This window comes from Mycena indigotica, assembly GCF_014461135.1.
Source record: "Mycena indigotica strain 171206Taipei chromosome Unknown Mind.scaff0009, whole genome shotgun sequence".
In the NCBI taxonomy this organism is placed as follows: Eukaryota; Fungi; Basidiomycota; class Agaricomycetes; order Agaricales; family Mycenaceae; genus Mycena; species Mycena indigotica.
This window is the reverse complement of record NW_023503008.1, coordinates 1,284,747-1,299,024: the sequence shown is the minus strand read 5'-3', so window position 1 is coordinate 1,299,024 and position 14,278 is coordinate 1,284,747. Positions and strand designations below refer to the sequence as shown.

Genomic DNA, 14,278 nt, shown 5'->3' with positions numbered 1-14,278 from the left:
ATCTCCCCGTCTACTTATCGTACAAGTTCATTGTGCTTGGGATGGCTTAGGTATGCCCGATAATCTTAGTTGGCTGATACGGTTCTTCCAGATATTTCAATTCCTCCTCGGTGAGCGTGATATCCACCGCAGCTAGTAGATCGTAAGCCCACCGGGGTTTGATTCCCAGATGATATTGCTCACCGATGTGTTCTTTTAGGTTGTCCAGAGACGTAGTGCCGATGATGGGAGCGGAAACGCCGTCTTTTGCCATGACCCATGCCAGAGCAATCTGGGCCATGCTATGGCCTTTCTTCTTGCTCACTTCCTCGAGTCTGTTGGCATCATGAGATGGTCCTCTTAGTCTCATAAGCCATTTACCTCTGCACGATCTGCGTAGTGGCTTCGCTGTGGTACGAGCCAATCATCCTTGGAAAATGACATGATCAGCCGATTCAGACTCGGAGACTCTGAAGAATACACACCGGTCAACTGCGCCGCGTTTACTTTGCTCAGACAACGGACGAGTCAAGAGACCACGACCGGGAGGGGACCACGGGATGGAACCAACTTTGAAATACTGTTTCCTAGATCAGACTCTCAGCAGCCGAGTCGTTATTGAAGAACTACTTTGAGCGTTGGGAACATCTCTCGCTCTTCTTCGCGATAGGCGAGACTGTAGTGATTCTGCATAGAGATGAAGGGGGTGAGCTTGTTCTGGATTGCATAATCTGCACCGGCTAAGCATGCTTCGGTGCGAAGCTATATGTTGCCTCACTCTGCATTGCATGGAACTGCCAGGCATAGCACGACGACATGCCAATGTAGCGCACATATCCTGCCTTGACTACATCATGGAGAGCTTGCATCTATGGGGAGCTAAGGTCACATTTACTCGGAGAAAAGATGTGGATTACCGTCTCCTCGATTGGAGTGTCATAGTCGAAACGATGACCTGTAGTATCAATTTCAGGTCTCAGAATCAAGCGGAGAGCATGAACTGACACTGAAGGAGATCGATGTAGTCCAACTGCAGGCGTTCCAAACTGGCCTTGACGGAATCGAAGATGTGCTAGTGCCCAGGAGTCTCAAACACGGCGCGAATTCAACAAGAACAGTCTACCTTCCGCGATAAGCCATGCTGATTGACGTAGCCTTCGTTGTCCGGATCAGCCGCGCTCCCACCAAGGAAAGTGACAGACGGCGCGCGGCCAACGACGAAGTACACTTTGGTCATGACAACTACTTCCTCGCGGGGGATGTTCAGCTGACGGATGGCCTTGCCCAGAATCCGCTCGGAGGCCCCGTTGCTGTAGACATTGCTGGTGTCGAATGTTTGGATGCCGTTCTCATACGCTTCCTGCGCCCACGTGAGGGAGGGCAATGAATCGCAACAGACTGACCTTGATATGCTGAATTCCCTCCTCCTCGCCCAAGACCCAAGATTGCCACTCGGGTGTGCCATAGGTCATGCATCCAAGGATGATCTAGCAAGGCTCATCTTTGATAAAGACATGTCAGACAGCAAGTACCTTGGACACTTTCAGACCGCTATTTCCCAGACGCACGTACTTCATGGTAATAAGTGGTGAAGAGAGATCGAGATAGAATGACGCGCACTAACGCGTAGATATAGTCTCACAGACGAACTGCTTACTAAACTGCCTCTGTCATCAGATCGGAATGCTACCCCATCCGCCACCGCTCACCCTCGGGACCCCGTATCCACTCTGCCCAGGTCGCATCCCCACCCAGAGTCTCGTGACCCGGCCACCGCCACTCTTTCCGATCCCATGCAGCGAGTAGAACGCCGTGATAAAGCGGGCGAATGTCTGCCCTGTTTAGGGCAACTTCAAACATGCGAGCGCCGAGTGCCAGCCATTCCACTGGACGCCAGAAGTCTGGGGCACGCGAGAGATCGCGCTGATTGAGAATCCAGTCGCGCTCCTCCGTTGTTAGTATTTGCCCAGAAGGAAGAGGATTTTGTGGTATCAGAGCCAGATAACGGTGGCCGAGCGGGGAAAAGGTCTCCTTCGTTTTATGACGAAGGCCGTCTTTGAAGACTGTTGATGAAGCAGTAGAGACGACAGAATCCTCTCGCACTCTCTTATTAGAAGAATTGTCAACTTCCACTGCGTCTGTGGGTCGTTTCCGTTTTGCTGTTGTTTGGCCCACATTCTCTTTAATAGCACGAGATCGCAGTGATGAAGGGTGCGCGGAAGATTTAATCCAGTCGGTGACTACTTCTCGGTTAGAGGGGGTGGATTGGTTCGCTGCTGCTGTACAGGGTTTCAATGGAAATATGAGTCTCTTGACAAAATGACATACAACGCAAAGGCGTTCGCCGTCGTAATTCTTCTTGTCCCTGACCATGGAGACGCTTCACAGCTGCCTCAAACATTTCGTCCTGACGGCTTTGTAGAGCCGCTACATCTAAATAGATTGTCAATGTCATCTGATTCATTGACGACTGGATTCAGTACCTCGCAAGGGACCACTAAAAATGCGGTCCAGACGCAGGAGAGCTTCCCATAACTCACGGCATATCGTGTTCTCCGCGTCGGTGAGGACTCTGGTGGCTGGAAGGGATGGTTGACAAGAGACGGCAAAGTCTTGGCGATGGTCCTCGTATTGTTGTGCATATGCTGCAACAGTAGTAAATGCCCCTCGAGAAAAAGCACGAAGCTCTTCCGCTGAGTACTTCGTAGGTTGATCTTCTCGTTGCTTCCCCTTGTTCCTCGAAATATGAGGGGTGCGGTCTTCGATCTTGACCTGAACTCCTTCGGCCAGTCTGAATTCTTTGGCCTCACTTCTTGCTTTAGTCACAGCGCGAATCACTGTCGTATAGTCTACGGCGTCTTTGTCATTTAGAGCGACTTCAGCTGGTCCAATATAGAAGGTAGGGTTGCCACCAGTGTTGCGGAAGTGAAATTCGACGTTTTCGTAGTCAGACAGGTTGGAAATGGGAACAGGAAGGTAGAAGACCGGAGATCCTAGTACGGAGGTTACACAAAGCGTGTGGTCGAGGTTTCTATGTCGCACCTGCGGTCGTCTCGAAGATAAACGTTCTCTTCGGCATGTGTGCGTCTGTGTAAACAAGACAAGCTAGTCGCTTACATAAGGGGATGACCGCGTTTGACGCCGTGACCGCACAGCCACATGCACCATTTGAGCATCCAAACCACTCATGCACCCATTTTCTCGGATTCACGGACGCACCCACCTCATGGAATCGCCCTTCGCTACCCAGCAGCGACCAGGAATGTCCGTCTTCAACGCGCCACACCGACCGGAGGAGCTATAAGTCCCAGCGAAGACGGGATACGTTGTGTTGTAGCTGGAGCCGAGTGTTCGTTGGGTCTGATATGCATAGTATGTGCTAACAGAATGCAGACTTGCGAATCATTCGAGTCTCCGATCCAGACGAGCCAAACCCCAATATTGAGCATCGGTCAAATGTGGGTCTCGGTGGCTATCGTCTCGACTCATCACGCAATATGTGGGACGCAACTGCACTCAAAACCGACAGTTCAGTCACTGATGTCGAATGGGCCCATGGTCGTAAGTCTGGTCCTATAAATTCAGCCATTTGGTCACTGGATCCCTCAGAATTTAACCATAAAATCGTCACAAGTGCCCGTAATGGGGAGCTAATACTATGGGACCTCAACAAATCTGGTGTTTCGAAATACGGTATAAAATTCTCCTTTCTTCTTTTTTTTTACATGTCCAACTATGTCCCAGAGACCAAAGCCAAAGACCACACGCGATCCGTGCACAAACTTTCGGTTTCCCCTAATGTTCACCATTACTGCATCACTGGCTCTGCGGACGGCGATTTACGGGCTTGGGTTCGTCAATTCCGCCTATCTTGACGCGTCAGGCGGACCAAGCTGCAGGACATCCGAGAAATTCACAAGTCTCGCATGCGGATTCATCATCCAACCGGCATCCGTGGAATCGCATTCTCTCCGAGTCCATCGCAGCCTTTGCAGGCCATTGTAGGTCTAGAAAATGGGAGCATATACCGGTAGGCGTTTTCGACCTATTTTTTTCTTGTTTCACCTGTTCTTCAGTTGGGACCTGCGAATGGGTCAACGGGGATTATTGGATCGACTTTTAGTCGCCCATACAGCTAGCGTCACCTCCCTGGATTGGTATCTTCCTGATAGTAGCGAAACCCATGCGAGTGACGGGACTAGCAGCTTGGGATGGATTGTCAGCTCTGGCCTGGATCGGACTGTCAAGGTAATGCATCATGGAAAAAGTCTTCCTCTTATGACCTTGGCCATAGGTTTGGGACGTAAGTCATGCTGGCACATCCGCAACAGCAACCACCGCTGCCAGCCACATACCACAAAAAGCAACATATACTCTGCACCCATCGTTTCCGGTCCGACGCGTGATATGGCGACCTGGATATGACTGTGAAGTTGCCCTCGTCTCGAACTCCAACGCCGAATTTGGGAGCGGGAACCTCTCGGAACCTTCGATTACAAACCCAACTTACGCATCAGCTTTAACTGGGCGTCACGCGACAGACCCAAGTGCAAACAAGATGAGTCGTGAAAGAGGAGCTCTTGGCACAGGTGATGCTGTGGAAATCTGGGATGTTCGCAGAGGTTGGATAGCTAAATGGACAGTCCGAGGTTCCGCAATCGAGGGCGGCGTCACAGGTTTGCATAACAAAAAAATCCTCCTTAAACTGATAGTAAATGCTAGATATCGCCTTCCGCGATTCTCATGCGATTTGGGCAACTCATGCATCCGGAATGTTTTCTCAGATTGATTTGCGCGATGCGACCAAGCCTATTGACGCCATACCCCGTGTGTCGGTCAGTTGGGAGGCGTCTGGTACAATGGCCTTTGTCGCTGATAGACAATGGGCTTGGGAAGTGCCTTATGACGATGTGTGGGTCGCGTTCTGCATCATGACATTGGAGAAAGCTCATAAAGTTGAAGAAATCCTACTTCGCTGCCCGTTCCAGATGCGCGGCGCAAGATGAAGCACCTTAAAGCTATCGGTGACTCGTCCTGTAAGCCCAAAAAACCAGGCCATAGGGACGTTTATCAACGACCATCCGGGAGAGCTAGAAGTCTTCGCCAAACTGGCTCGAGGATATATATTCCAAGGTGTTGACCGGCATGCATTGTGTGAAATCAATGCACAGGCGAGAGACACGTCCCTATTCGCGGTCAATACAAACTCAACCACAATAGATATCGTTTGAAGGAGGACGGATTCGGGTTGCCCAGATGTGGTTGCTTTTAGGCTCTGCCCTTAGTGCCGTGTCTCCCGAACCCCCAAGGCCCGCCCCTGTCCCAATTCCCAGGCCAATGCCGAATTATACTTTTCCACCACTTGCAAAAGCAGCTGATCGTGATAGCTCCGGAAGTCCGGGACGGTCCAGTTTAAAAGCTTCCCCTCACGACCGTAGTGCTTCCGGTTCGCGCAAGCTGACACCGACCTCTTCTAATCAGTCCTCTCCTCGCTTTGAGGTTGAATCCCTTCCTCCAGTTACCCCCAGAAGACCGACGCTGTTGAGTCGACGTCAGTCCGGGGACTCGGGAGCGGGTAGTCGGCGATCCTCTCACCTTCGCCGTCCTTCTATGAGCACAAACCTCACAAGCAGCAGCAATCCTAGTCCGAGCAGCAACACGCGTCACGTGGGTGAAGGAGCGCTCGATGATTCAGACACGTCTTCCTCCGAAAGTGGAGCGAGCACAGGACTCGATGTTGGAGACGAAATGACCAATGATGACGTAATATCATCGGAAAGCGAACGAGAGAACGAACCCGCGACGACCGTTTCACCATCTGTCGTCCCGGCTCGTGTTCTGTCAGCAACCCGATCTCATCCCAGTCCTCTGTCAAAAATTGCAGAGTTAAATTGGTCAGAGAACGAAACCGAAGAAGGACATGATGAAACTACATCGTCTCCCTCTCCCGTTTCAACCGATGTCGACAAGTCGAATAACGACGGGCGTCCTCGTTCTGGGCGGTTTAAAATGCATCATCGAAAATCAAAGTCTTCAGGGTCTATTGGTAGTCGCAGGACAAGTTCAACCCGTCTCAAGTCCCGGAGTCGCAGCTCTACGTTGGCCTCCCTTGCCGCGCCCACAGTGTCACGCACGCTCGTTCACCAATCATCACATAGCAGCATCCTCACAGTTACTGCGGGAGAGATGTCGCACCAAGAAACCACCAGTAATGGGTTGAAAGCCGAAGACACGATACGCGATCTACGAAATACAACGCGTGTACCACCTCCGCCACCCTCGATATCGCACGAAAGGAGCAATGATGGAGAACTCGTCGGGGATTCAAATCTGGATGATGGATCCAAACTCACTGAGCGAAGAGGCGAATTCGTCAGAGCGGAAGAGGCTCGATTTCAAGACGCGACATGGGACATCATCCGTGAACTGCTTGAAAGTTTTGCTGATGAGGTATGACCAAATACTCGCATGGGAACGGTGCATAATCGCTCTCCAGGGAGACATCCAGACGTGTGCGATGCTTGCACTTGTGGCGCCTGAGGAGCTCCGTTTGAGTCGCAGGAGGGTTCTGCAATTTCTGGATGCGTATATTGGTTACTCTTCATTTTCCTCAGTCATGACATTTACTAACAGAAATTTAGACCTTCTCAGTCGACTTCAACTGCATAGCTGTGCGGCATATATTCGCAAGTTCTGTGGCAGGGAGGAGATTTTCAAAACAACATTGGTGAGCCGTCTGTCTCGTCTAGGAAGACCATTCTCAATAGTTGCTAGATTGAAACTCAGATACACACCTCATGCGGCAACTGCAGAAAACCTTTGGTAATCTCTGCGGGAACGCCAGCTGCTGGACAACTAGTGAAAGGAGGGTTCGCGTTTTGCATTGGCTGCAGCTCGAATTGTGTCACCTGTGCCATCTGGTTCGTGTTTTTTTTTCGGGTACGCAGAGGCTTGAAGCTAACATTGTATTCAAGCCGCCTTCCTGTTCGTACTCTGCTGTTTCAATGTGAAATTTGTCAGCACGGAGGGCATCAAGCTTGCTATCGACGCTTGCTTTTCCAGCAAACCATGGCTCCCATCGCAAGCCCAGTTCTTGAGAAACGAGGTCGCAGAAGAGCACGAGACAACAACAACGATGAGTCGGCGGGAGAGTCTCTTCAAGGACATCGATGTCCTGCTGGTTGCGGTCATTTTTGCTGGGCTGCCATGGCGGAAGCACGACCTGATGTTGGATGACGCGGTCACGTGTTGTATTTTGGTACGTGTAGATAGTGCATATATCGTTATTCCTGCATTTTAATATCCGACTCTTCGATACCCGCTTCACTTTGTTTTGTTTCTAGGTCCTGCTGTTTTTTCCGATCGCGCAGCTGTTGGATACGAGCTGTGATGGTCAGAATAATCATGACTGGGACAAGTGCTATGATCGAAATCATGCCCCTTCGCCACCTGGGAGCCTCGTTTGCAGGGAAGAAGACGATTGACCACTGAAACCAATGAACAAAGCGGAGAGACAATATATGACAACGAACCCAGGCGTTGAACGCATTGCTCATCACTAGGGAAATAATTAGTCGCGTTATAAGAACGGTCACGGTAAGTTTCACTGTTCATGGAGGCAAGGATGACAGATCTCTCTTGGTCGTCATCGCGTGCTATGTCGTTTGCCCAACCAAAATTTGCCGCCTGCCCGGAGTATGACACTCTAGACCGATCGTTATTACTTGCCCATGCACTCGGCCATGAAACATACCCAGCCAGGTAGAATGCAAAGAACTTGCCACCCGTCGATATGGGCGTATAGACAAGCAGAATTACAGCTGAAACGAGCATGCAGGCTGAGATCAGTATGTTCACTTGGTATCGTTTATTAGTGTAGTCAGTCCAAACTGCCTATTACATCCGTCAGTGGCGAAACAACCAAAGCAGAGCGTGGCCTACAGTTCCAAGAAGAGCCACTATGGCGACTGCAGTTCCACCCGCGGGATAGTAATTGATTTGTGTGATCGAATATTTGGGATTGACACTGGACTTCATCCAAAGCGCCATCAACGAGTTGCTTCCGATACTCTCTAACTCGCCGCCGACAATCTACGCGCGCGTGTAGTACTGCGGCGGGAAGAGAGCCAATATCATACCCTAGTCAAGTTGTGATTGACAAGTAAGTCTAAGGTTAGGGTTAGGTGTGCGAACCAGATTAAGCACATAGCATATATCCGCCACCGTCGAAAGACACGACGGAAAAGCGTTCTGTCGAATGTGGTCTTCGGTTTGGGTGGAAGGCGGGAGATTGCAAGTTTCCTTTCCTGCCAGATTGTTCATGGGACGCAGAACAGGATAAATGCAAGCCCAACTTCTTCCGTGAAGTATTTTGCAGTTGTAGTTTCGGGCGTGTCAGGAAAGAAAATGAAGCCATAGATGGCGATTGGCACGGTTATTAGGCCGCATATTATGAATAGCCACCGGAAGCCTGACCACAGATTTAGCAGCGACAGGAAGGATCGACTCTATATGAACCAGCAATGCCATGTAGTTGGTCGAGATTTTTTGTAGATGGACGCTGTAGCCATGAGACGATGAACACAGCGAGAGGGACTTGAATGAAACCTTGGAGTACACCAGAAAAAATTGTTGCGATCTGTGCGGAGCTCGAAAATATCGCGCCACGAGTACCCAGCTCCGAGTCCTTGTACCACGAGCCCTAGTGTGCTGACGTCAAGCAAGGTGGGGGAAGTGCGGGGCGTCAAAATACCATTATGTAATGCTACAGAATGTCAACCGGTAAGTTCACTAGTCAGAATCATCTCACCGCGCCCACAAAAGTAGAGGCTTCCGCCATTCCTTGGAAGAAGCGGATAACATACAAGTGCCGGACATGAGTTGCGGCAGCAGTGACCATCGTCAGGCATCCCCATATCACTGGTGGTTTGAAACATTCGTGCAGAGGTTAATTGTTCTGAGACGTACGAGTATTCACGGGAAACAGAATTCGGGCCGGTATCACTTGGAGAAGTAGATTCTAGATTGTCAGCTATCAGCTGCCACTCGAGGCTGGTGGGGCTCAGATAGGTACCTGGGGTATCTGGGCAATAGTGTATCCCACAGTAAACATCGAGTTGACGCTTCAGTGTATTCGTCAACGCGTCGAGGGAGGAGGGCAAATAGCCAACTTGTTGAAATCGTGGCCAGTCATTCCTAAAGCCTCCTTCATGCCGCTCACATACGCATTCGTCAGATTTGCCCGGTCAAGATCTGCAAGAAAAAAAAGTGGGAAGATACCCGCATCGTACGATCAGTGCCTACAGTTGGAGAAGTATCTGATCACAACCAGGGTTTGCGAAAAGCCAAGGGGGAAACTTATTGGACGCACTGGAGGCAGACGAATGAGAGGACGAAGAAGTCAATCTGCATATATATGGTCATTAAAAAGAAAAGTGAAATACGCGTGGCCCGACCTTGAAAAGCAGTTTTCTCTCTTCTGGCTCGCCCCATATGGAGCGCACCAGCGATGTCATGGTCGTTCGTGATCAAGAGATTACTGACCGCTGACATAAGACGGGACAAGGCGATCAACTGCACCGCACGTGACCGTTTATCTAAAGAGTGCACCACCATGGCGTCAAACGAATGCTACAGATGCCATACAACAACGTCGACGGACCGCAACTTCATGTTGAAATGCCCAAACTGCAAGCGTCACTTTCACCATCGCAAGTCGCCGATTTCTGTGAAGACAAAATTATTGAACTCGGATTGATAGGTTGTCATCGTCCACCGCTATCTGACACTGAGCTGCATCGGATGTTTGATGCATTTTTGGCGGACAAAAACCTTTCTGAGATTTTCTGGAAGTGCAGCAGCTGCGTGAAGGCCGAGGTAAAGAGCTCGTTCTTTTGCTGCACATTCCGAGTGTGTTGAATCGTGTTGCAGACACGAGGATCTTCTTCCTCTCAGCCTATTCTTTTGGACTCTCCTAAGGCCCACTCTGATATCATCGACCTTGTAGACTCTCCGCCAACCACACCAGCCAATGAAGTTATCGTGATTTCTGACGACGAAATCGAGGTCGCGCCGCCGAAAAGTGTTGTCCCCTCCGAGTCACTCGCTAATCCTAATGTGCATTCGCCCGTTGTGCTTGACCTCACTATGGACTCGGACTCGCCTGTCCTCGGCCCAGCGCCTGAACCAGTTGAGTGGCGACCGATGACTCCACTGCCAGAACTGGCTCTAGGTGTGCGAGGACTGGCCTCGCCAACGCCAATGTCTCCCCAACCGACGGAAAAGCGGTCGAGTATGGACTTAGACAACACAGAAGAAGACAAAGTTGAACATCTGCTCCTACTGCCTCCCGATGAAGAACAGAAGCCTCTGATTGCACAGCTGGAAAATCTAGTGCTTTCAACTCCCACGCCGATTCCTCCCCCCTTGGGTGGCACTCTTGCTCCCTTGTGGATGGATGAGCGTGCAGAGTCAAATCCCTGGTTCCAGTATTTTGCAGCTCAACGAACTGTCGATAAGCCCCTGTCAAGGCGCAAACCTAAGAAAACTTACCAAAAACCGACTACACCTTCGTTTTCTCTTGTCGCATACCACATTTATTCCACGTGATCCATACTGCTTACAACATGACTACACCAACACCCCTACCAGCTGGAACGCCACCCTCGCTGGTAACTCCAGCAAGCTTGGCCGTCCGCCAATTATATAAGTAAAAGTTCAAAAACCCATCGCCAACTCCAAACTACAAACCAATAAGCACAAGGATTAGAGTTTCAGTTGTGATATTACCTTGTGGTCTTGAAGGAAGGATACGTTGTCCATCAATGTCAGCGCGTTGAAGACGTCTAGTTTGGCCTGGTTGGCGATGACTAATGCATCCCCGATGAGCGTTTGAAGCCGCGCCTTCAGCTGCCCGTTCTCGTCTGCGTCAGGTTGAAATGCGACTTCCGTAGCATAGTAGTAAAGGTAGCCTGCTTCGAGCGTCCCATACTTGACATTGTTTATGATGGTGGACGGTAGACAGTAGAACGAGAAGAAGTCGGTGACCTTGTTAGTTTCGGGATCCTGTTGTGTTGCTTGATAAGTTTTTGTTTGCGGTTAGCGTTGGAGATATTCAAACCTCGACGACGTAGGTCCACGTAACCTGGCCCACCCTTTTACCTGGCCCACCATCACCAATTTTCCCGGTGCCTTCTCCACTGAGGAATTGGTGTTTCACATCTTCGATGCTCATCACAGGCACCATGTCAAACCGCCGCATGTACCTCGCGAAAAGGTCTGCGACTGCCACGATATCTCGTTCCTCAATCGGCCGGACCTTTAAAGTAGGCTTGTCGGGAACTTTATTCATGCGAATCATTCGAGCTGCGGTCGAATTACGTGGCACAAACGTGAAGCCAACTTCGAGTAGCTTTGGAACATTCAGAGGTCGATGATTGTAACTGTTCAGGTGTTATCACACCAGAACGACGCCAAAACTACTATTTCTTACCGACATGTTGAAATTGGAGTGGGGATGACAACACCCGCGGTGTAGATGGCCTGGAATATGCCCTGAAGGTGGACCTGTCTAGTCACCTCCTTGATCAAAACTGGCGCAAGTCGTTTTGACCGGAGTTTCTTGTGGATACAAAGATAGTTGATCTCTGCAGCAGCAAAAACCCTGCGCAGAGGGGCATGAGCAGTGTGTGACGCAAGAGAAGCGAGACTGACTTGTTGCGGACTCGTATGGTTATCGGCACTCCAGAGATGAAGGCAACAAGCTTTTGGTTCGAGGAAACTCGCACTCCAACGTGCCATTCCTTGTAGTATCCAGGAGGCTTGAGAGCCCTGGCGAAATGCATCGGTGACTTGGCATCAAGGTGGGAAAGGCTGCCCACCATTGCAGAAACTCGGAGCTATATTGGAAGCGGAACGAGGCTTCGTCGTCTTCCACATAGTTGAGAGATAGCAGGTCATAGACTTCCTTGTTCTACCCAGACGTCAGTGTTGTGCATAACAAAAGCAGGCACAACTATTAACCTGCTTTGGATCGTTTATATCCAAAGTGGACCATTCAAAGTCGTTGGGAAGCGGGTATGCCTCTTGTCGTACTTGATCTCGAGGCACAGATGGTTCAATGTAACCGTCATCGACCGGGGGGCCTTCGTCAAGCTGCGGAACCGGTTGCGTGGCCCAGAACTATAGACATAAGATTCAGTCCAAGTATGACGGCCACCGCTGACCTTGTGTGCTCCCATATCCTTCTTGTTGATGCCCCCGAACCCAGCTTTCCCTTTCGCAACGTCCATAATCTTCATCTGCTCAAGGGCCTGGCGCACCGTGTCTTCATCCACTTGCTGATTGATAGAGCTGTCCTCCTTCATCTTGTCGACCACCTTATCAACAAGTTCCTGGGGGATTTCTGAACGGCCCCGCAGGGCAGCAAGCGCTTTAGCGGCCTTGGACTTTTTCTTCTTCTTCTTCTTGCCCTTTTGCGATGTGGATGGCGCTGCCGTGTCGTCTATCTCTTCATGGTCATCCGAGTTTTCGGAGTCCGTGTCCGCATGCTGGGTGGTGTCGATTATTTCGTCGACGCTGGAGGACTGAGAGGCCATCACTTCAAACGTGTCACAGAACGGTCACGTGTATTTCCACAGCAAATTGTGCAACGATGCACCTAGAGAGTTGTATGTAGCTACAGACTTCTGACTGATCTACAGACAAGATGTACAACCTTAACGAATCATCCCGTTCCGCTGCACGGATTAGATTAGTCTTGAATGATGTTCATAGCCCTGAAAGAACCCACCAGTTGCTCGATAGTCGCACGATCCTGTGCAGAGAGCCCAGCTAACTGTGCCGGAGTTAGGCTCATGAGAACGGACAGCGCATGCTTCGTGGGTTTTTTTTTCAGTGCCCTGCTAGAAGGAGAGGCTGAATTAATACCTGTTGTTCGGCATTTCCGCCATTTTGCAAGGAAGCCAAGAGTCCTGTTCCCTGTTGCGGTGGTTGGGGCGGAGGGGGCTGGCCATAATTTTGAGGTATATGTGGAGGTGGTGGCGCTGGAACAGGTGGTCCGGACATCGGTCTGCCATAATATGGTGGTGGCATAGGGCCGGGTCCATATCCTGGCATTGGTGGCGGTGGTGGCGGTGTCGGTTGCATTCCCGGGTGGCTATACATTGGCGGGAGAGGAGGCTGGCTTGGTGGACGAGCCGGTGGATAACTATTAAAAGAAGGAGGAGGACCAGGAGGAGGAAATTGCCCTGGCCCAGATGGGTAAGCTGAAGGAGGCGCCAGTCCACGTCCATTTGTGGTGTCGGTGAGTTCTTGTACCAAGTCAGGTGGGATCGTCCCGCTGATGGCAAGGCCTCTGAAGATTCCAAAAGCAACCTGAGGATGCTGCTGGAGAAGTACGAGCGCTTGTTTCGGATGTGTGAACGCAAACGCCTGTCATGGTAATGTGAGGAACTGGCATACTGCATTTTCGAGTCTACTATTACCTTCATTTGTGCAAGTATCTCGCCCAACTCTGCAGAGTTACGCTCTTGCATAAACCGACGGATCGTCTCTTCGGCACGTTGGCCAGGCAGAAGCGGTTTGCCGGTAGGAATGGCGGAGAGAATGTCGACGCCCTCCTGGTCATCACCATTGGCCCTCCAGTTGGCACCTTCAGGCTCAATGATCTCACCACCTTTGGTAGTCTTGCCTTGTAATAACGGGTCGCTTTCTAACTCAGCCAGTTGGTTGCATAATCACAATCAGAAAGAATCGAGTACCTGCTAGATCAATTCTTAGTGAGCGACCGCCAACTTCAGTATTATTAAGGTTTCGAACAGCAGACAATGCAGTAGCATGGTCTTCACACGGTGAGAAACAAGCAGTGTTCAAAGTAAATCCTGTACCAGCAAATTCACAGAAGCCGTAACCTTTGGGCTTTCCAGTGTCGCGATCGAATACCAGTCTGTTGATAGACGCGTGGTCAGAGTGTTGGGGTCCGGGAAGACAAGGGATAGAGAGACCTAAACGCGACAACTTGACCTACAGATTTGAAGACCTCAATCAGTGCGTCTTCGCTAATCTTGTAGGGAACGTTGCCAACTGTGGGCCCAATAAGGCTGCGGCTGACTGAACCAATCTGAACATACCAAACACCACCTTGCTCATGTGATGGATGTGTGGAAATAATCGATATTGATGTGACATGTCACGCAACCTCTTTCTATTTTCTGAGAGCTTCCGGCAACAACGCGTGTATAATCCCTAAGGCTATGATACAAATGGTCTTCAATACATCGAGTTTTACACAATCTGGTCT

General features: G+C 50.4%; 4 protein-coding genes across 4 annotated transcripts; 1 reads left to right on the top strand and 3 right to left on the bottom strand.

Annotated features, from left to right (window-relative positions):
- Positions 1-46: 46 nt before the first annotated feature.
- Positions 47-3,058, bottom strand: MIND_01024200 (Aldo-ket-red domain-containing protein; the record flags this gene model as incomplete). Its single annotated transcript, XM_037366832.1, has 16 exons — positions 47-132; positions 184-314; positions 361-408; positions 465-559; positions 610-710; positions 758-848; positions 897-934; positions 985-1,051; positions 1,103-1,339; positions 1,383-1,466; positions 1,512-1,550; positions 1,604-1,635; positions 1,689-2,258; positions 2,308-2,412; positions 2,463-2,972; positions 3,022-3,058. The coding sequence occupies 16 exons, from the start codon at positions 3,056-3,058 to the stop codon at positions 47-49; spliced, it is 2,271 nt and encodes a 756-aa protein (XP_037216226.1).
- An 80-nt stretch (positions 3,059-3,138) lies between these two features.
- On the top strand, positions 3,139-7,215 carry MIND_01024100 (WD-REPEATS-REGION domain-containing protein; the record flags this gene model as incomplete). The annotated part of the gene is made up of 13 exons (XM_037366831.1): positions 3,139-3,328; positions 3,373-3,540; positions 3,589-3,672; positions 3,724-3,830; positions 3,879-4,009; positions 4,056-4,227; positions 4,274-4,655; positions 4,702-4,814; positions 5,200-6,429; positions 6,476-6,572; positions 6,621-6,706; positions 6,754-6,899; positions 6,954-7,215. The coding sequence occupies 13 exons, from the start codon at positions 3,139-3,141 to the stop codon at positions 7,213-7,215; spliced, it is 3,168 nt and encodes a 1,055-aa protein (XP_037216225.1).
- A 1,082-nt stretch (positions 7,216-8,297) lies between these two features.
- Positions 8,298-9,503, bottom strand: MIND_01024000 (Permease of the major facilitator superfamily; the record flags this gene model as incomplete). Its single annotated transcript, XM_037366830.1, has 10 exons — positions 9,435-9,503; positions 9,350-9,384; positions 9,283-9,296; positions 9,150-9,231; positions 9,053-9,101; positions 8,947-8,998; positions 8,789-8,898; positions 8,732-8,743; positions 8,497-8,680; positions 8,298-8,449 (listed from the first exon to the last, which is right to left on the bottom strand). Exons 1-10 carry the CDS (start codon positions 9,492-9,494, stop codon positions 8,298-8,300), a joined length of 750 nt encoding a protein of 249 aa, XP_037216224.1. The 5' UTR covers positions 9,495-9,503.
- A 1,094-nt stretch (positions 9,504-10,597) lies between these two features.
- MIND_01023900 (Glycylpeptide N-tetradecanoyltransferase) lies at positions 10,598-12,575 on the bottom strand (the record flags this gene model as incomplete). The annotated part of the gene is made up of 8 exons (XM_037366829.1): positions 10,598-10,720; positions 10,768-11,043; positions 11,099-11,420; positions 11,471-11,641; positions 11,692-11,808; positions 11,859-11,950; positions 12,001-12,159; positions 12,204-12,575. 8 exons carry the CDS (start codon positions 12,573-12,575, stop codon positions 10,598-10,600), a joined length of 1,632 nt encoding a protein of 543 aa, XP_037216223.1.
- Positions 12,576-14,278: the final 1,703 nt, after the last annotated feature.